This window comes from Hemicordylus capensis, chromosome 6, assembly GCF_027244095.1.
Source record: "Hemicordylus capensis ecotype Gifberg chromosome 6, rHemCap1.1.pri, whole genome shotgun sequence".
NCBI classification, from domain to species: Eukaryota; Metazoa; Chordata; class Lepidosauria; order Squamata; family Cordylidae; genus Hemicordylus; species Hemicordylus capensis.
Window position 1 is genome coordinate 44,138,733 of NC_069662.1, and position 21,585 is coordinate 44,160,317.

At 48.8% G+C, this 21,585-nt stretch overlaps 1 protein-coding gene across 7 annotated transcripts in view; it reads right to left on the minus strand.

The window, feature by feature from the left end:
* The window catches only part of LOC128331646 (inactive phospholipase C-like protein 2), a 48,015-nt gene that overhangs the window by 9,569 nt on the left and 16,861 nt on the right, over positions 1 to 21,585 (minus strand). For 2 of the 7 annotated variants that reach the window (XM_053265286.1, XM_053265284.1), the window contains exons 2-5: positions 9,403 to 11,883; positions 5,127 to 5,336; positions 1,979 to 2,054; positions 139 to 248 (exon numbers count right to left, since the gene is read on the minus strand). In XM_053265286.1, the coding sequence (XP_053121261.1) occupies positions 139 to 248; positions 1,979 to 2,054; positions 5,127 to 5,336; positions 9,403 to 11,829 (2,823 nt within the window). In that variant the 5' untranslated portion in view covers positions 11,830 to 11,883. Of the gene's footprint in view, positions 1 to 138; positions 249 to 1,644; positions 1,756 to 1,978; positions 2,055 to 5,126; positions 5,337 to 5,973; positions 6,132 to 9,394; positions 11,884 to 19,106; positions 19,639 to 21,585 lie in introns of those variants that run through there. The other 5 variants (XR_008310380.1, XM_053265285.1, XR_008310381.1 and 2 more) reach the window with 5 other exon arrangements.

Below are 21,585 nucleotides of genomic sequence, written 5' to 3' on the forward strand. Positions count from 1 at the left end.
CTGTGGTGCCTTCAAAGACAAAAGAAAGCCACTCTGAGCATGCTCAGAGGTTCTTGTGCCTGTTTCCCACGGTTGAGTCCTGGCACTAGGATCCTGCCCTAGCAACCCTACATCACAGTCAACACTACTCCCAATTACCTTGAGGACGGTGATGTTCCAGGCAAAACTCTCTAGAGCCTTCTGCAATTTCCGGCCTTTCAGACCTTCCTTCACCTCCAGCAGGTGCAGCTCCTTGTGAAAGCCCATCCCTGGAGAAAATGTGTGAGTGAGGTGGGTGGAAAGAGACAAAGGGGAAAGTATTACAGGCATGCCTTCTCCTGTCAAGGGCAGGAATTCTGTAAGGCTGGAGAAAGGCTATCATTTGGGGGGGGGGGGCAAAATGTCAGAGGCAGTATGAGAGAGGGATCATTGCCCATAGTATGTATGTTCATCCCATTATGCCTGGTAAACAGGTCCTGCAGGGTTTTTTTGGTTTTTTTAGTGTTTCAAAAACCTGCAAGACCTGTTGCTGCACATTAATGATAATGATGTCTCTAACATAACACTTTCAACTCTCTTAAAAAGCTTCTCTCCGGCCTACGCACAGATCCTTTTCAGTTCCTCCTTTCCTGTTCCTTTTGTCCCCACAAATATTGCCCCACCCCCAGTTTTCCTTGCTCTCCTCTAATCTTTCCCTCACCCACCCCTGGTCACTTCAATACTTGACAGGAGCAAGGATTCATAGAAGACCTAGAAATCAGGAAACAGAATTATGTCAAGTAACCATGTCTATGCAAAGGGAGGGAGGAACCAATGCTTGAAGTGGGGGTGGCGCGTGGGCAGAGGGGCTGGAGAGCAGAGTTGCCTTAGCTTTTGTGATGGTCCCTTGTGATGGTCCCTACAGGCAGACCATTATTCATCTATGATTGAGGGGTGTGTGTGTGTGTGTGTGTGTGTGTGTGTGTGTGTGTGTGTGTAGCGGCTTTTTTTGGATTTCATTAAAAGCCCTCTCCCATCCCCACCCCCAAATCTGAGCGCTGGAAGGGACCTTTTATTTAAAAATTCCATGCCTCCGGAAAGGTCAAGAGAATAACCTGAAGGCTACTCATATATACATTTTCATCACAAAAGCAAAACTGGCCAGCATCTAAAGGGGAGACTGCTTCAAACAGCCAGCTCTGGGGGGGTTGAGTCACGAACAAAATGTCCATGATTTCTCAACACTTGACGACTTGCAGCTGAATTGTGTGAACTTACTCCTTTGAAAAGCACTGTGTTTGGAGCGACAAATGTTCTACCTATAGTGTGCTTGATTTGCTTACATTTATATTCTGCTCTTCCTCTAGGGATCTTAAGAGTGGTATATATGGTTATGTTTAGCTTCACCACCACCCTGTGAGGTAGATTAGGCTGAAAGATCAATGACTGGCCCAGAGTCACCCAGCGAGTTTCATGGCTGAGTGGGATTTGAACTTGGGTCTCCCCAGTCCTAGTCCAACACTCTAGCCACACTGGCTCTCTTCATTCACACATACAAGCTGTCACTCAGTGCTGCAGTCATCGAGCTAGGAGCATGCTCAACTGCCTGAGTTCTTTCAAGGGAAGGCAGTATATAGACACATATAAAAGAACTGGTTCACACATGCAGATTAAACACTTAATTACTTGCAACATCCAATGATGACTTGCATGTGTGAACAGGCCATCACAGATACGACTTTTTGTGTCGCCTCAGATTCAGTCATTTTCTCTGGAATCAGTTCACGTGTTCAGCTGCTGTAGAAGACATGTGGTATTGGGGAATCAGGTGTCAAAAGTAATCAAGTACATACATGTGCACACCAGCTAAAAATGGAACAGAAAGCTTAACACTAGGGGTTGAGGAGTCAAGCGTTCTATCTGCATCCTGCCCTTTCAGGTCAGAGCTCAGGGCATCTTGATCCTAGGCAGGCGGGAGGGGAGGAACAGCAGTCCCGCTGAACAGCCAACTGTCACCTACCTGATTGCTGAACCTGAATAATCTTGCTGTGAACAGCATCAGCTGACTCAATGAGTGTCCGGCTTGTCTGGATCATCTGGGGTGGGAGGAGGAGCAGAGAGAGGGTGTGGTGAGTGGGTGGGAACAGAAACAGCCTGCAAAGCAACCCGCCCCCTAAGAAGCTCCTGGACCAATACCTACCCCGATTTAACGTCAGCACCTGCAGGAGGATTTCCACTGTAAGTCTAGTGAACTCATTTGCCCCTCCACGCCTGGCTTTTCCTCATAATGACCTACTCTTTGTAAGCTGACTTCTGATCCGAGGTGGTAAAGCTGTGTTTGGGCTGCACCATTTCAGATTGCAGGCAGGATTTCATGTGACCAAGATCCTTCATAAAAAACATCCCCTGGTCCTTCATACCGCCCCCCCCCCCAATCTTCACACACAGACAACTAGCATGTCAGGCTGAAGGCTTGGCTTGAGCTTCTTCCTGACATGCTAGGTTTTTTTAATGTGCAGGAAATTGTTTTGATGTTGGTGAATTCCATTACACGAGTCCCTGACTGGAATCTGAGGTGGTACAGCCCAGACACAGCTATTCTCTCAATGAGAATTAGGCCTCTTGTTGTTACACGCAAGTACATATGCACACAAATAGGAATAAAAATGGTACCCCAGAAATGAGGCATAAGAACTGAGTTTTAAAAGAACAAATGATCTACAGGTTTCCAGACACACACACAAAATCAAAACAACAACAACAACACCTGTCTGACTGTGTAAATAAACAGCAACAACAACAACTTAAAATAATCGACATAGCAATAAGAGGATAGCAGACTAGAAGAAAAAGAAATAGAAAAAATCACCAAATACAAAGATCTACAAATTGAAATTGAAAGGCTGTGGCAGAAGAAGACCAAAATAATCCCAGTGGTAATTGGTGTCCTCGGTGCAATTCCAAAACAACTTGAAGAGCACCTCAAAATCGGGGCCACAGAAATCACCATCAGCCAGTTACAAAAAACAGCTTTACTGGGAACAGCCTATATTCTGCGACGATATCTATAACAGCAGCAACAACAGTGACAATAAAATTCAGCCATCCCAGGTCCTTGGGAAGGACTCGATGTCTGGATAAAACAAACCAGTCAATAACATCTGTCTGACTGTGTAAATAAATAATATAAATAAATAAATAAATAATAAAAATAAAAGAGCATCTTGGCAGGGAAGGAGAAGAAGAGGCAGAGATCAGAGGTTAAAGGCTTGGTGCAACCCTACCTGTCACCTGAATGTTCTTTGATGTTCATGATATACCTTCCTCCTTTGCACTCTGAATTACACATACTTTTGTATGCCCACAACAATTCAGTGCTCCACTTGTATGTCAGGCCTTACTCTATCCCCCACCCCCATGTCCTTTTGCTAATTTACACCAAAGCCCCCATTATTCCTGCTCAGTTCATCTCTGTCCCCCTTCCCCCAGCCCCACTCATATGTTTCCAGGAGTTAGTTTCCACAGGCTGTAGACTGCCTCCCAGGTATTCTCCAAACGGCACCTAAGTAGTCCCTCCCAGATGCATGCTGGGTTACAATGGCTGGTAGCTGGATTGTCCAGCGTGGAGTGGGAAAGGGTGCAGAAGGGGCCACATATTTTGCCAATCAGGAAGCTCTTACCCACTCACATCCCCAGTGTAGCAATAAAGCTACCTCTGTGTGAACTGTTAGGGAGGAGACACCTGTTTTGGGGTGGGGTGGAGCAGAGATATTCTCACTCTCCTGCCAGTGGCTGGCAAAAGTTCTGAACAACTGGAGAGAGGCAAACCTCCCTGGAATGTCCCCTCTGCTTTTGGTGCTGGAGCTCAAGGGGAACAATGCTAATAGACCCGCATGGACAAGAGAAGAGGAAGGGAATTTTCACACAAGGCTTAAAGTGGTGCGTGCTTCAGTCCGGGCTTGTAATGCAAATATAAAACCTGTTGCCAAGAATACTCATTTGCATTACAAATGCTTCTCTTTTCTCATCCATGTCTAAGCAAGATGCTCACATAGCTAGCACTGACGGAAGCTAAAACACAATTTAAAGACTCCTGTGTGAAAAATGCCTATAGAAACATCATGGACACCTGACAGATATGGCTGAAATCTTTGGCTGTGAGTGAAGTTAGAAGTGACATTGAAAACAGCAACTGGCCATCAATCACATCAGCCAGCCAGCGCCCGCCGCCCCCCTTCAGCCAATAATATGAAGCTCAGGTCGAAAACGCACCATGTGATTATGTTATGGCAGATGTTTCCATTAACTACATATTAGAGGGAGAAGAGAGAGAATCTGATACGGAGAGGTTTTTTGGCAGCCAACTTATACTTGTTGTCATGTTTAGTTCCACTCCAAGGACCAGTTTAGATTATACTTTCCGACTGGCCTGATTCCCGCATGACTGAGAGAGGAGTGGGTGCATCTCCTATTCCAGGGGGCAAGGAGGAGGTTCATCCAAACTGCCCCCATCTGTATGCACTAAAACAGGAATTTAAAATAGTATTTGGAGTGCTTGTAGAGAGGCAGTTCAGATGAATTGTGACCCCATGCAAATAAAGATGAGACTGCTGCAAGGGAAACATGTGCTCAGAGTGCTCACGTCTTAATCACACCAAACTAAGTCTCAATTGCTTCACAAAACGACAGTACCCATGGTGCCTAGACGGGGGCTGGAGTGGGTGGGTGGGAAGAGAAGCCATGATGACCAGCTGAGATCACAGAGCTAAGAAAAAGACAAGAGTAATTTACAGCCCTGGTAGTGAACTGTGCTGCTGGTACTGAACGAAAAGCAACATTGTCAGGACCATGATGCATATAAGAGGGGATCTGCTCTCTCCCCCCACATCTCTATGGCAAGAGCCTCAACCTGCTTGGCACTGGTTGCCACCTAAACGGCTGCATTTTGCTTGATCCCAAAGGTGCCAATTGGGTTGCCTGGGGCCCTGGGTTGAGATTTGTTCTGCGGAAGTGTGCCCCTGAATTTGTCACTTGCCGGGATTCAAGCAGAACCAGGTTAGCAGAAAAGGTCCAGACAATGCTCGCTGAACAAGGCCAGAAGCATTCACCACCACCACCACCACCACCACCACCACCACCACCACCACCACCACCACTGTGACACTCACAGTGTCGTAGGCAGCAAGCACTTTCCTCAGCAGCTCTGGGACTGGCCCCTGGACCTCCATGGAGGGGTACTCCTCGCCTAGATTGAGGGTGACGGCTGGGGAGCTCTCCTTCTCGCTGGGCTGCAACCATGTGGCCAGCTTTAAGATGCACTGCTTGATGTTGGCTGCTGGTGTGAGGCCACACAATTCTTTGAAGGAGACCAGTGCGTTCTGGAAGAAGAAAGAAGGATGAGAAAAATGCCAACACCTGTGGATGTTATTGGGCCCTCTGCCCCATACTTTTCTGGCCCCATACTTCTTCTGCCTTAGGGTCCAAACAACACTTCCCCAGGAGCCCACAGATTTGGGCTAGTCTTGGTTGCCATCCCCAATCGGTGGTTGCCATGACAGCCCCACCCCCTTTACTTGGGAGGGGCAAGGGCTCGCCTCTGACATCACACTGAACTTCAGAGGCAGCCAGAGTACCCCTAAACGCAGTAGGACTGTAGGGGTTATCCTCCGACTCTTCCCCTCAGGCAAGGAGCATGGCAAAGGTTTATATTTTAAAAACAACAAATATAAAATGGAGTAAAACCAAAATTTCACAGAGTAAAAAAGTTAAAACAATTTCATGGGATCAAAATAAAAAGTTTAAAATTAATTTCAGTTAAAAGCCTGAGAGAACAGGTGTGTCTTGAGGATCTTCCTAAAAGCAAACAGAGATGGAGATTCTCTTATTTTGACAGGGAGCAAATTCCAAAGCTTCGGGGCAGCCACAGAGAAGGCCCAGTCCCGAGTTGCCACCAAACAAGCCGGTGGCAACCATAACTAGACCACACTCAGCAGAATGGCAAGGAGGGACTCTTACCAAGAGAATAAAATGTGTGGGCCTCAGTCTGTTCCCTGTTCTAGTCAGTCGGTGCAGTATGGCCCAGTGGAAAAAGAGTTCAGGATAGGCCTGGCAGAGCCGGGATCATTGTACACCTTTGGGTAAGTCCCTGTGCCTTTGCTTCACTTGTCTTCAATCTATACATTGGGAATAAGGTGTGTGTGGGTACATGGGATATGGTAATAAGAATGGCTTTTCCTTATTGATTAAATTAAAACAATTAATTGATTATTCATTTATACAAAATATATTATTCATAAAGGATAACATTCAGACTAAGTCATGACTAAGCACCATTGAAATCAATGAGGCAAGTTAGTCAGCATATTAGTCATAACTAACGTAAAAGTCCCAACAATTTCAACAAGACTTACTCATGACTAACTTAGTCTGCATGCTACCCACTGTGATTTTTTTCTAAGTGCTCGGGGCTTTTCATATCTGTTATCTCAACCATCCACATACCAGTGGATATGAGAGCTGGTCTTGTGGTAGCAAGCATGACTTGTCCCCTTAGCTAAGCAGGGTCTGCCCTGGTTGCATATGAAAGGGAGACTAGAAGTGTGAGCACTATGAGATATTCCCCTCAGGGGATGGAGCCGCTCTGGGAAGAGCAGAAGGTTCTAAGTTCCCTCCCTGGCTTCTCCAAGATAGGGCTGAGAGAGATTCCTGCCTGCAACCTTGGAGAACCTACTGCCAGTCTGTGAAGACAATACTGAGCTAGATAGAGCAATGGTCTGACTCAGTGTGTGGCAGCTTCCTATGTTCCTATGTGCCAGTCTTCTAAGGTGGGCCAGTATGATAACCCTCATTTTTCAGAGAGTAGGGTGGGCTGAAGAATGAATTTCTTTAAGCAAGCTGACCTTCTCTCAGTCTCAGCCCTGACTGAGAGAACATCTGTTTGCCTGAAGAAATTCATGGCTGGGGGCGTTTCTTAGCTCAGAGCTTAGTCTCTTAACTGGTTCATGGGGAGGGCTGATTCATAGGTTCTTCTCTTGGTGAGGAAAAAAATGGGGAAATCAGAGCTGGTCTGCAGACGACAAATACAGCCAGAGACAACATCTCTCCTAGTGACAGAGAGCTATTTATTTATTTAAACTAGTCGTAAACCACTTTTGAAAATAAAATGTGTGAACAATAGAATGCTAGAACCCTAAAACAAGAAAAAGAGGCACAACAGAAAGCAGACGTAGAAATTGTTCAAGCCAGCACAATCTGTTGGTTAAACATCTTTAAAACATCACGCGTGCTTAGATGGAGCGACCAAGAAGAAGCACAGCTGGGGCAATGGGAGAATGCCAGCCAATAAAGCCAGCTGTTTCTGGTAGGAGTGTGAGCAACAGCTCCCGACTTGTCAGAGAAGGCAAGAGGAGATTGCAGAGACCAGAGGCCTCTCCAGCCGTTTGTGGCTGTACTTGCCATGGAGTGGAGGATTTGATTCTCTCTTCATCAGGACAATAAGGAGGAAATCAGTCCCAGGATGCATTGCGTTGTGCCTTCACTGTATGTGGTGCTTTACACAGAATGTAAAGAAATGGAAAAGAGAGAGAGATTCCCTAGCTCTAAGGACCTTACATTCCAAGTGTCAACACTGAAGGGAATCAAGACACCAGGAGCTGATACTCAGGCATTATGATTTCATGGCTGCCACTGAAACCTGTAGCCCTGCGTCTCCTGATCTTCTCTGTTCCATAAGGTCTAGTAAGCCAAAATGCATAACACTTTGTCAAAATGTTGGTTTCCCTGCCTAATGCAGGGACAGGGAAACCCACCAAGCTTAAATTTTAGTTTACTAGACATTACTGGGGAAGAGGAGACGCAAAGCGGCTGTTTGCAGGGGCAGTCACAGGATACCTCCGTAACACCTCGTTTCAGCCAAAAGGAAGGAAGGGAGACTCAAATATAACAGGATACTTGTGGACCAGTGCAGATGCCTGGATTTCAGATGGGATAAATGGGCTGAACGGTTATGTTGCAGGCTTTTTGGAAAAGGTGGAATTTGAGGAGGGTTTTGAAGGAAAGAAGAAAGCGTAAAGAAGGTATTGTCACCTAAGTATTCTTAGCAGGGCGTTCCAGGCATATGGGGCAGCAAGGGGGAATGGGTGGACCACTTTAAGAGAGCAGGAGGTCTTGGGCAGCTGTGAGTGCTAGAGGTGGTGAAGCAGAGGTCTAGTGGTTAGAATGTGGGACTAGGACCAGAGAGACCCAAGTTCAAATCCCTATTCAGTCATGGAACTCACTGGGTGACTCTGGGCCAGTCACTCACCTCTCAAGCCTAAGCTACCTCACAGGGTTGTTGTGAGGATAAAGAGAACCAAGTACACTGCTCTGGGCTTCTTGGAAGCACAGTGGGATATAAGTACGAAAATAAATAAATAGCAACAAGGACATAAAGGCAAATGAGGGCAACAAGATAGGTGAAGGCAAAGTCATGGGAGGCTCAGAAGGTGAAGCATGATGGCGAAGGGGTGGGAAGTCAAGGTAGGGATTTGAGAGGTCAGCTGAGCTCCTAGGACGAGCACTAGCAGGATTCTTACGCTAGCATTCATTCCACTTCTATCAAAGGATGACCAGTAGAGGGAGCAAAGAAACTCACTGGATTCAAAAGACCAGTGAGGGACAGCCACAACCTGAGAGGACAGACTGTTCAATGGCGTGAGCTTGCACCAATCTAGATTTCCTTCCGGAAAGACTCAGGACCAGGGTCTTGCTCATGTTTAAGGTGCTTAAGGCTGTGAGAAGGGTGTTTAAGGCTGTGAGAAGCATTTCCTTCCAGATCGGACTAGTAAAAGCAGCCCTGGGCTGCCACTGATGCTCCTGGAGAGCGTGGCTTGACTCACTGGCCCGAGTCGTTTGGAGCTACATGTCCTATAGGCATGTTTCTGGAGTATGTCTGCTCTTCACTTATGAGCGATCTGTGGAGGAGCCTGATAAGAGTGAGAATCCTGCCCTTGGGAGAGGATGGATTAGCCGGTCTTCTGGTCTCTTATAACACTTCCAATATTAAAATCAACCTGCTTGATCCTCACCCCTTTTTTCTTACCTCCTCCAGACACTAACTCACCACCCAGTTTCATACTCAGGGCATGCCTACTATATAAACATGGCTCACTTTTAAACCTGTTTTAGCCACTGAGGCTCCCTGCTGAATCACTTTGGAAATTACAGTTCTGCAGAAGGGCTAAAGAGCTCCTAGCCTAGAACAGCAGCTTCTAGGGTCCTTGGAGCAGAAGGCCATAAGAGCCAAACTGGCCTGAACCCAGTTTCCTGGCAGAGTTTCTATCTTTACAGTCTGGATGTGCCCTCGTCGGAGTTCAAGACCCAGGGAATAACCCAGGGAGTTCCCCGTCTCCAAGTTCTGCAAACAAACTCAGGAGCCCCGGCTCCCATCTCCCACTACCTGGGTACCTGCATGTTCTCCCGCAGGTCTGTGGCCTCCCGCAGCGGCTGAGTGGCAGTGCGGAACACCTCGTCGATGGCCTTGATTCCGGTGGCCTTGGTAGACGTGTACTCCCGCATGCGCCGCCCCTTCCTCCCCGAGAGGCCCCGCCGGTGCGCTTTGCCTCCGCCCCGCCGGTTGGTGATGGCTACGTGCACAAACAAGGTCGTGTTGGGGAGGGGCTCGCCCGCCAGGGACTGGAGCGGAACGTGGCGGTAGCCCACCTGGAGGCACTCAAAAGGAATGGTGTATTGCGCAATGAACTCATCTCCAATGTAATCGTCGTCGAGAACCACAAACCGGAGGATGGCCAGTTCAGGGAGGTTCACCTGGAACTCCAGGGTCTCCTCGAAGACAGGGTTGTCCCCGCTCTGCAGCACCGTCTTGGTGCGCTTCTCAGCACAGTCGGCAGGGATGCCGTGCATCTCGGCGCAGACGTATGGTTCCACCACGTCCCCCTTGGCCCCGGAGCCCTTGGGCTTGGGCAGGTTCTGGCCACTGATGATCTTGAGATGCAGAAGTTGGGCTGAGATGCCAGGCAAGGTGTCCCTGGTGTTGGCGCTGAAGTAGGACACCTCCTCGCGCATAATGGCTGGCCGGAGCACGTAGCCACAGCTCCCATTCTGACGGAACCAGCCGGCGTTCAGGTCCATCATGAGGCCTGGTGTCTGGTAGTTCATAGCCACCATCTGGCAGCCGCACTTCCAAAAGTCCTGGGGGTTCATGTTGCTGGCGTCAATGCGCATGGGGCTGGGGTAAACCCGTGACAGGAAGCGCTTGTTATAGGCCACAAAATCTTCTGGCTCCTCGTTGGTGTAGCGCCCAGCCTCCACCTCACTGAAGGAGCAAACCTCCCAGTAGCACTGGCCCCGCCGAGAGGCCTCAAAGCCCTGGAAAGACACTGCCTGGCACAGGCTCACCAGGTCAGAGAGCTCCTGGCACAAGACCCGCCGGCAGCGGGGCGGCTCATGGTCCTCCTCACCAAGCGGCAGGCCCAGCTCTGCGGTCTCCTCGTCATCGGATACATCCCCCTCACTGGCCTGGCAACTAGGGGGCAGCTTGCGGCCTTTGATGAGGATGCATCTTTTGAGTCTTTCCGGAGAAGGGAGGTAGACCTTGTTGGGGTTTGGTGGTATCAGGTACAGCTTGTCCCCAAAGGTCTTCCTCAGATATTCAGCCACGAGCCTCTGCTGGGCAACACAGCAGCGCACAGAGAGGCACAGGATGAGAGGAAACTCAGAGGCCTCGAAGGCATACTCTGCAATAGCACCCACCACCCTGGAGAAGGCCAAGCGGGTCCCGGCACTGACCACCGGTTCTCCAGAAGGGCCATCGCACACCACAAGTTCCAAGCTGCGGCAGCCAGACTTGAGGGCCGCCACATAACCCCCAATGTCCGAGGTGGAGCCGCCCCAGAAGCAGCTGTCCTCAGCCAGACATGCGCCATGTGCAGAGCTAATAAAGTAATGGGACAGCGGCTGGCTCATGTCCTGGCACACCTTGCGGTGTTGGGGGTCAAATATGGCGCAGTCAGCGGAGAGGAGGTAGCGAGTGAAGCCATCAATGGCTAAGTAGCCCTTTTCCCGGCCTTCCTTGGATGGCTCGTATTTGCTCACAATCTCCATGCACATTTCCTCCGTCACCCCTTCCATGCCCTGCTCGGCCTCCAGGAAGCTCATCAGATCTTTCAGGCCCATGTACTCTTTATTGCTGGAAAACTGGACCAGAAGGAAGAAAACCTCAGGCCTGGTGCACAGCTCACAGTAGGCCTCCACAAAGACCTCGCAGCTCACCTCTTCCCCCAGCCGCTCACTAGCTGCTTTCTGGAGCTCTTTGAATTTCAGTTCAATAGTCGAGGCTTTCATCCCAGGGTTGAGTGCCCGGATGAGCTGCACAGCCCGGGAGACTGGGATTCGGCCTTCCTTCTCCAGGTCTGCAATCTCAAAGACAGAGGAAATCCATGAGGTGCGCGGGTTGGGATGGCCAGTCTCAGGAGTTTCCTCTAGCGTGTGCTTTCCATAGGAGGCCAAGTATCGCAGCCCCATCACCCAGGCATTCACCACATCAGCGGAGCTTGCCACCAGGTCCAAGGACTCATAGTTGTCTCCATAGATGATGGAGAACGCACACTCGTCAGGGAACTGGTCCGAGAGGCCGTTGGAGCGCAGCACAGGAGTCTTCTTCCCAACCCGCACCTCTCTGACCGACTTGATCTCAATCTTGGCTTTTTCAGAGTCCTTCTTGGAAGGCTCCCAATGCATGAAACGCAAGTCGGGGTCCAGGACAAAAAACCGGCTGTACATGCGGGAGTTGGAGCGCACCTTCTTCATCTCACAACCCTCCAGCATGAAGGAGATGCAGGCTGCTGTGCTGCTGAGCTTGCGGTTGCTGGGCATGGTGCTGAAGGAGACCGTCTTCTTCTTCTGTACAGGGCGCTGGCGGGATCCATCCTGCAAGAAGTGGAGGAGGAAAAAACAGAGAGGTCAGGGGTGCGAGAGAAAAGGGTGGAGATGGGAAGGCAGAAAAGTTTTGACTTGGCTGCATTCTCAAAAATCACAGGGATAAGAAGTTAACCAGCCCTGTGGAGCTGATTGTGAGAATGCAGAATTTCAGGGCAATCCTGTTCAAACCAGTATTTAACCACAACTAGGGTTCAATCAGTTTGAACTAGGATTGCCCTGAAATTCTATGGTCCCACACTCTGCTCCATGGGGTTTGCTAATCCTAATTAATTTTTTAACCAAGATCCTTGTGACTGTGAGAATGCAGCCCTCGTTCTAGTTCCTTTGTCCCCATGGCTTCTCAGGAGTTTGTAAGCTGAAGATGCAAGGCAGACATGAATGAAAACCTCAGAATTGCATCTACACAACCAGTGAAGGCAGTACCTTTGGCAGGAGGTTGGTTAAACATCCCCAAACACACACACACACACACACACACACACACACACACACACACACTTTTCTCACGACTGCAGGAAAGCACTATCTTGCAGTTGTGGGAACTGTGCGGCTTCCGGCGGTTAGCCCGCTTAAGCCCGCCCCCCCAATGAGGTTCTACTGATCATTAAACCCCGTTCTACTGATCGTGTGCTACCATGGCATGGCTCCGTGCTGCGGCGACACATGAGTAGACCCCCGAACGGGAGGCTACAAGCAGCCTCCCAGCACGGGGATCTTCCCAGAATGCCCCGCGCACTCGCGCGGGGCATCCTGGGACCCCTGGGAGCCAGGCAGCCCCTGATCCCCGCTAGCCCACCAGCTCCGTAACAGAGCTGGTAGTCGTGTGGGCAGCCAATCCAGCCACCCAGGGAGGGCTGGGCAGGGATGGTCCTGCTTGTCTGTGGGGAGAGTGGGCTAAGCCTGCTCTCCCCGCAGAGCCCGGTAAGGCTCTCAACAAGATCCTATCAAGTCCCGAAAACCAAGGACTGGCCATTTAGGGCTGGAAGAAACATTAAACTGTTCATTACCCCTGCTAATTTGGCAAAGAGGCACCTTTTCCACATGGTGGTTCTCTTTATTTAGCAGGGGGAGAGTAACTGGCCCTATCCACCCCCAGCACAGTACCTCCAGTGACTGTTGCTGGTGTCTATCTTACGTTTCTTTTAGATTGTAAGCCCTTTGGGGACAGGGATCCCTCTTATTTATTATTTCTCTGTGTAAACCACCCTGAGCCATTTTTGGAAGGGTGGTATAGAAATCGAATAAATAAGTAAATAAGTAAATAATAAACTGAAAAGAGTAGTGTCCCTTAGAAAAGCACTTCCAATAAATTTGCATTAAGGCAGTTCCTATATTTTTATAATAGAAAAGCATCCTTACAGTGGCTTTTGAAAACACTTCACACACAGCAAGACTTCAGGTTCAGGGTTTGTTCTCAAGCAATACTTCCCGCCACCCAACTCCAACAGAGAGATGCAAGCAGCTGCTGGGAAGCAGGGGCACTGCAAGCGCCTCCAGGAAAGCCACGCTCCAGGCCCTTCTCCCAAATGACCAGGCTTGACCCGAATTCCAACAGTGGCCCACCACCCCCAAGGTGCAGGGGCTAGATAAGACCAGAACTGGTGCCAGGAACTTAAGAGCCCAACTTCGGCTCCTAAATATAGGAACATCCGACCATTCTGTTGTTTCCTCCCCCCAATTCAATGTTTCCTGATAGTTCAGATGGGAGGCCAAGCTGGGGGGGTGGGACAGGATAGAATGAAGAATAGCCCTGAGGATGAAAGAGGGGAAGGGGGAGGAATTCGTTAACTGGAACCGCAAAGCAAGGGAATCTATTTTTACAAAGATACTAGCCTAATCCGTACCCACCATTCTGTAGGCTCCACCCAGTTCCTTCCAAAGGCCTTACTTCCTACTATAATGCAGAGACTAAAGGAGAGAGGACAAAAGGCAATTCTTCCCACCTTCGACGGGTAGTTTCTCAAAGGCAGCACAGCACTCCCAGACTGATGTCTACTGGGCATCTTGCCTTCAGATCAGGAAGCCCTTCTTTCTAGCCCCAGCTCTCGCCTCTTGTGTGGTTTTTCTTGTTATTGTGTTGGTCAATTGATCTTTAGTTTAATTGCGCTTGTTTCACAGTGGCCAACATGATGTGCAACACAACTATTGGCCGTTGCTGCTGCACACGACAGGGCAGTCCAAGCGGTGTTGTGCATGCGGGCAGCTGTGCAACTACTTAAAATTGTGTGCCCGCAGTTGCACAGCGTTACTTCTAGTGGAAAGAATGGCTAAGGCCAGAGTTGCACTGCATATCAGCCAGTGATTTTTAATGAGATTATTTTGTAAGCTGCTTTGACCTTTGTTTTTTTTTTTAAGTAGGATCCAAATATTTCAAACACACAATAAATTTATCAACGATGCATGAAAGGAACTCTGCACATGCCTATAGATACTCAGTGTGATGTATATGTTGTAGATGTAGATGCTCTTGTGCTCGGCCTCTAAAAAGCTGGTCCCAAAACTCAGGCCACGGGAAGGTCCCTCCAATGGTGCAGTGGGGAAATGACTTGCCTAGCAAGCCAGAGGTTGCCAGTTCGAATCCCGACTGGTATGTTTCCCAGACTATGGGGAAACACCTATATTGGGCAGCAGCGATATAGGAAGATGTTGAAAAGCATCATCTCATACTCTGAGGGAGATGGCAATGGTAAACCTCTCCTGTATTCTACCAAAAGAAAGCCACAGGGCTTTGTGGTCACCGGGAGTCGACACCAACTCGACGGCACACTTTACTTTACAATACACATTGAAAAGAAACAACAAAAACAGGCATAGCTGCTCTTATGGATTTTACAGAATGGTGGTTTACCATTCAGTGCACATTTGGGGGCCTGGGGAGAGGCGAACTATACAAAGTTTAAGAATTCGGAGACTCGGAAGGGATTTCTCCTTAGCGACGCCCCACTGTAGTTTCCATGCAAAAACGAGGACAATTTCACTTTTAATTTTTTGCCTTGAAATAACACCAGAAATCCTGCGCAGATGAAGGAAAGCTTGTCAATTGCACTTTTAAATCATTAAAATAGGCAGCATGTCTGCATATTGTACTTGCAGGCATTGTCTTCTTTAAGGACAAAAAGATCCTCCTCCTCCTCCTCCGGTGCAGCAGCAGTGGCACCAGAGTTCTTACAGGCAAAGAGGGGGGCAGGCAGCTTCTTGGATTCCATCAGTGGCCAGCCACTCTAGCTTAGCGGAAGGAAAAAGCATGCAAGGCTCCTTCCACTGGCTTGCTTGGACTCATTTGCAGCTTTCTTTTGTTATTTACCTTGAAGTTTTCCACATAGGGCTTTTAAAGCCCTTTAGTTCCCATCTCCTCAGAATGGAGGGTGTGTATTCACACATATCGGGCAGATTTACCGGAGACCCTGCAAGCTATGTGGGAGCACTTCACACACAATTCGGGTTTTTCACTGCACATTAGTACAGCTGGATTTATCTGGGGTAAAAAAAAATCCACTTTTTGCATCAGGATTTTGGGAAACCCGCAGTAAAGCCAGTCAAGAAACACCCCAAGTGCAGGGGAATATAGCTGTTTTGCAAAGAAATTAAAAGACAAACGAATGCATACTGAAACTAGAGGTAACATACAGGAGTCAATCAAGGGAAATGGGATTCAGTCACCAGGGCTTCAGAAGTCCCATAGAGGCAAGGCACAACTGACCCTTGTAGGCGTTTGTTTTGCCATTATGTACCAGATCACTCCTGTTCGCAATGTCGGAGAGTCTCCATTCAAGCCACATGAACAGGCTGCACCTTCAGCAGCCTCCTGCTCTTATCTGTTCTTGCCACGGCTCCTGAACCTTTTGAACTCCCACGCCCCCAACCCAGGAGCAACTACCTGCCCCACAACAGAGCATGCAGAAATCCTTGCATGCAGCTGTGTGCGTGAAGCCTGCTGTTCTCAGCACTAATCCAGCACTGGCATTAGTGAGGAGAATAGAGCAAGATACCTCTGACCGCTCTGAAAACCAAACACTGGGAAGCACCCCTGGAAGGAACAAGCCACCAGCTCTTCCCAAATCAGGCTGGGGTGAAGCCAGTAGCAGCTGGTGGGCACTGGGGCGGGAAGCGGGGAGAGCTCAGTGGCTGAGGCAGGTGCCTCCCCCCCCCCCTGCCGCCCCATTTTCTCTGTGCCAGCCGGCTTGCCTATTTACCAAAGCCCCTCAGCGTGAAGGGAAGCTGGAGTGGGGGGAGGAAGAAAGCAGAAACACAGGGGCAAGAGGCAGTCAAGAAGAATCTTTATCTTAAGGAGGACATTGTAGAAGTGGAAAAGGTGTGGAAGAGGGCAACCAAGATGATCAGGGGCCTGGAGCACCTTCATTATGAGGCAAGGCTACAGCATCTGGGGCTCTTTTCTAGAGGCAACTACGGGGAGACATAAGAGAGGTGTACAAAGAAAAACCACAGGGCTCTGTGGTCACCAGCAGTCAACATCGACTCGATGGCATACTTTACCTTTAAAGAGAATGGACAGAGAGAAATTTTTCTCCCCGTCTCACAACACTAGAACCAGGGGTCATCCCAAGAAACTGACAGTCAGGAAATTTAGAACTGACAAAAAGGAAGTACTTTTTCCACACAGCACATAATCAATCTATGGAATTCTCTGCCACAAGATGTGGTGACAGCCAGCAGCTTGAATGGCTTTAAAGGGGGCTTAGACAAATTCATGGAGGACAGGTCTATCACTGGCTACTAGTCTAGTGTCTATGGAGCACCTCCCGCTTCAGAGGCACGATGCCTCTGTCTGAATACCAGTTGGGGTGGGGGAGCAACAGTAAAAGAAAGGGGCATGTCCTTGCCTCTTGCCTGTGGGTTTCCCAGAGGCATCTGGTGGGCCACTGTGTGACTAGATAGGTCTCGGGCCTGTTCCAGCTGGGCTGTTCGTATGCTCTTCCCAAAAGAAAAGAATGAACCCACAATGTTAATTTTTTAAAATTCAGAAATAATCCAATAAAAATATTAATGCCTGATGCATTTTGGGTTGATGGATCTTCCTCTGAGACAACTCTAAATGAATTACAATGATAACTTATCTACCACAGTTTAAAAATGCAACGTAACATACAAGATTTCATAAAATATGCAATATCTTAAAAACCGGTTACATGATGCCATCTTTAAAAATCCTTAAATGTATGTACCATCTTTAAAAATCAATGCAAAAAATATTCCAGTCACATAAAAAGTGTGCATTTATGTACACATTCTAATTCATTTAATGCATTCATTCGCCTCCGAAGAAGAGCTATCAACTCAAAACATGTCAGGCATTAATATCTATTACGAACAGAACAGTGTTTTCAGCACCTTGCATTCCTATTTTCTTTCTTTTTGTTTACATTGGTGGTGTTCCGTCCTCCCCACTTCTTTTCTTTCATTTAGTTCTATGCCCCTCCTTAACAGGGAGTATGCCCCACAATCTGAAAACTACCACTATAATGTCACCTACATATGATCACACCCTTGCATCTTGTGCTAATTACTACTCCCACCCCATATTTTCTATTTCCAATCGTAATATATATGAAACATCTCCAGTCTGCCAGGATGAATATGAGTTAAAAGGGTGAGAAGTGTCTGCCCTGTCATAAACTCAACCGTGAAAGCAACAGGATGGTTAGGAGAGTCTGTGACCAAGCTGGTAGATTTGGGCTTGGAACTGTGAGGCTTGAATTCAAGACTCTCCTCTGTCAATGAGCCCCTGGTGGCGCAGTGGTAAAACTGCCGCCCTGTAACCAGAAGGTTACAAGTTCGATCCTGACCAGGGGCTCAAGGTTGACTCAGCCTTCCATCCTTCCGAGGCCGGTAAAATGAGTACCCAGAATGTTGGGGGCAATATGCTAAAATCATTGTAAACCGCTTAGAGAGCTCCGGCTATAGAGCGGTATATAAATGTAAGTGCTATTGCTATTGCTATTTGCCTCTACTGTAGCTGTAAGCAACTTTCTTTGACTATCAGCCTCAGTTTCTTCATCTGTAAAAGGGGAATGGTAGTAACTGACACCTCATGTGAATGTTGTGAGGGTCCAAACACAATAAAACATACTAGCTGACCAGGCACATAGCGTCTGTGCCCCGAGTTCGACTCTCCCCCTCCCACTTCAGCTCCTTCTCCCTGTCTTCTGGTGGGCGTCTGACGCCTGCCCGGCCTGCTTCTGTCTCCCCCCGCCCCACACACCGCTCACGTTTTCTCCTGCCTCCTGCTGCCGCCTCCTGACCCGGGGGGATGTGCAGGCCAATGCCGCGGCTGCCTCACCGCAGCTGGGTCTGCTGCGGCTGCCTCCTCGCCACGGCCACCATTTCCCCCCGGCAGCAGCTCAACCCTGTGAAGTAGGTTAGGCTGAGAGAGAAGTGACTGGCTCAAAGTCACCCAGCAAGTGTCATGGCTGAATGGGGATTTGAACTCGGGTCTCCCCAGTCCTAGTCCAGCACTCTAACCACTATACCACACTGGCTCCTCTCTCTCTCTCTATATATATATATAGATGAAGTATTTTGCACATTGAAAGTGTTCTATAGAATGAAATCTGCCCCCTTCCCTTAGCTATGATCAACAGGCAAAAGGACAAAGTTGGCTCCTGGCCTAAAAGGTAGTGTCAACTCCCATCACACACACAGCATAGCCAGGCCCAATGGAAGCTGGTAAAGCTCACTGCCAGGAAACTACAGGACCCTGAGCTGGCAGGGGTGGGGTGAGGGTGTCCATTAAATAGAGGACCTGTTGCTGGGGAGTTAGCACTGAGGAGTACTAGAAGGGACAAGCATGTTTGTTTAGAGGACTGCTAGCCTTCCTAAATTTTTCAAACTGCCATAACTGCGGCTAGCTCAGGGCTGGATGCCAATCCACCGAGATGCCATTTCTCTCTGCCAGGCCTGGGAAAGGCGCTCTGGAACACAAAAGCAATAGATCGCTCTTCCTGGGGTCCAGGAGAGCTGTATGGGCAGGCAATGAAGTTTGCAGAGGGAGAGAGGGTGGCACCTGTGTGGAGGCAGAAAGGGCGGCCTACTGGAAGGTGACCTCACTCCCCTGTGACCTGTGCCTCAGGGGTCCCATCTCTCTATTTCCCGCTCTGCTGCTTTTCATGGCATTTAAGATCTGCGGCCTGAGGTGGCCGACATGCCATCTCGCCTCAGGAGAGGGCTCCACTCCCACCCCTTCCCTCACACACCTGTGACTGTCCCTTCTGCTCCTCAGCCCAACAATGGGCAGCGGGAAAAGGCACTCCTGGCTGAGCGTCACACCCGATGTCCGCTTCTCAAAATGCTGAGCCAAACTCAGAGCACCTCATCCCAGCATGCAGCAGTGGTGTCTTTTCCTTGGATAGCTGCAAGTGAATTCATTCCACTCCAGTGCCACATCCGGCATCCCCTGCCCTTTCACTTGACCTGACAGTTGTGAAGATCTGCTGGAAAGTATGTGTAGGCCAAAAGTCAGGACTGCATGGTTGTGGGCCAAATTTATAGATTGTTAAGTAGTAATATGTGCCCATCCAACCACCCCCTTCAGTTGCCAACTCAGAAATATAACAGGTGTGGAGAGAGTGGTGGTGGTCTTCCTCTTATTTTCAGATGTGCTGGAGGGAAAGGCAGCTGCTCAGTGGGTAAGGTGAAAGAACTCTGCATGGGATCAGAGGCAATCTTGTCAGTAATAAGACAGACATCTCTGGGCCACGCCTTGATATGAAAAATAATTTGAGGTTTCCGTTCTGACCTTAGAACCTGAGAGCCTGGAGCAGAATATGATTTTTTTTTCTCCTCCCCAGTGTGTGGGGTGTGTGAGAGGGGGCCCTTCCTTGTATCTCACTCCCTGAGCATGGAAAACACCATGAATGGACAAAGGTGGGGTTCGAAGGGACTCTTTGCCCTGCAACAAGAAGTTGGTGCTACGGAGGCTGAAGTTGCTGCCACTTTTTTGGACCACCTGGAGATACAAGTGGATCCTAAGAAAGGCAGGGGGATGGTACAACCCGGAGCTGGGCACAGACAAAAAAGTACCAGAGAGGGGGTGGGTGGAGGAGATGAGTCAGTCATCACAGTTACATAATGTACCGTCTCTAAGGTTACCACAGGAAGGAGGGGAAAATGATGGTTCCTAAACTGACATAGACCAGGGCGTTGGGATGGGAGGGGGAGGGTGATAATTCCAAGTGACGGGATTGAGGGAAGGGGGTGGATGGGGATGGGAAAGGTGGACAGGTGTGGACCAAAGTTTCTGCCCTGGTGCAATAGTTATAAATGATGCCCTGCCCTGCTGCACCCACTTCCCATGGATTTTAAGCTGTCCTGAACCTGGGCTCAGATTAACACCAGAATCTGTTTTCAATGCCAGGAGTTCATCCTTGGATTGTTGTGTGAAGGCATAATAAAGCACAAGAGTTCTCTGACAAGGTGCGGACTACCTCACCCCTAGTGCAGACCAGCAGTCAATCCTCAATTCATCTAGGAAGAAAGCAAACAAAGCTTCCAGATCAGAAGGCCTGGGAAGTATGTGTGATGTAAATGATGCAGAAAGATTTGGAAGTTTAAATGGCATCTCCCTTTTGAGAAACTCACCACTATACATGCCTATTCAGACAGGAATTCCCGTGTAAGCCAGGCTCACCCGCTCTTGTTCTTCAAAGAGCATCCCAATCCTTCAAACGTACAAATTTCTCAAGATATTATGGGGTGTCGGAGACAAACAACAACTAGCAATCCAGGTTTACAAAGCAGCCTGTCAGGAAGATACAGAAGCAGGAGAGAGAGAGATGAAGGAGCTTTAGGCAGATGATTCATCCCAGGCACACAGAAGGAGCACCCATGAAGTAAAGAACCGGGCTCCTCTTCCCAAGATGGTCCAACATGGCCATACAGAGAGAGAGCTCATGACAGCCAGAAGTGCCTTTAAGAGGTAGTGGAGGGTCATAGAAAAGCCCCAAAGTGCCACATCCAATCCAAAACAGTTTAGTGACCACTGCCACTGGCTGCAGTGCTGGGTAGCCTCAAGAGATATGAAGGAACGTGGGGGTGACGAGAGGAAAAAAATTCAAACATTCTACAGAACATCATATTTGGAGGAAACTGAAAATATATCTGGTGAAAGCTTCTCTTTCAGAGATCACGCAGAATTTGCTTAGGAAGAAGCACAGGCTGTGCTCTTTTGCAGCTCACATTCTGTGTCCATGGGGCTCGCACAGGAGAACTTCCTTGCGGACCCAAGTATGTCCCAGTGGGTCACACATCTCTTTCTCCTGCTCTGCCACCTGAAATGGTGCACCGAATCTGCCGAAAAGGCCAGAGCCTCATCTTGGCCCATGATACTGAATGTGGCAGGTCTTGGAAAGATGCAAGAAGCTGTCTTGTATGAAATCTAACCACTGAACCAACTAGACACGTACTGAAGACACAAAACAAGTTTACTGACAGATATATGAACACCTGTAAGCCATAATTATATAGAATGTCCATACCGCCAAGTAATATTATCATTAATTGCACGTACTGTATATCCCATCCTTCCCCCAAGGAGCTCAGGGCAGTGTACATGGTTTTCCTCCCACCCATTTTATCCACTCAACAACAACCATGCTGTGAGGTAGAGTAGGATGGGAGAAAGTGCCCAGCCAAAAGTCACCTGTTGAGCTTCAAGGCTGTGGGGATTTGAAACCA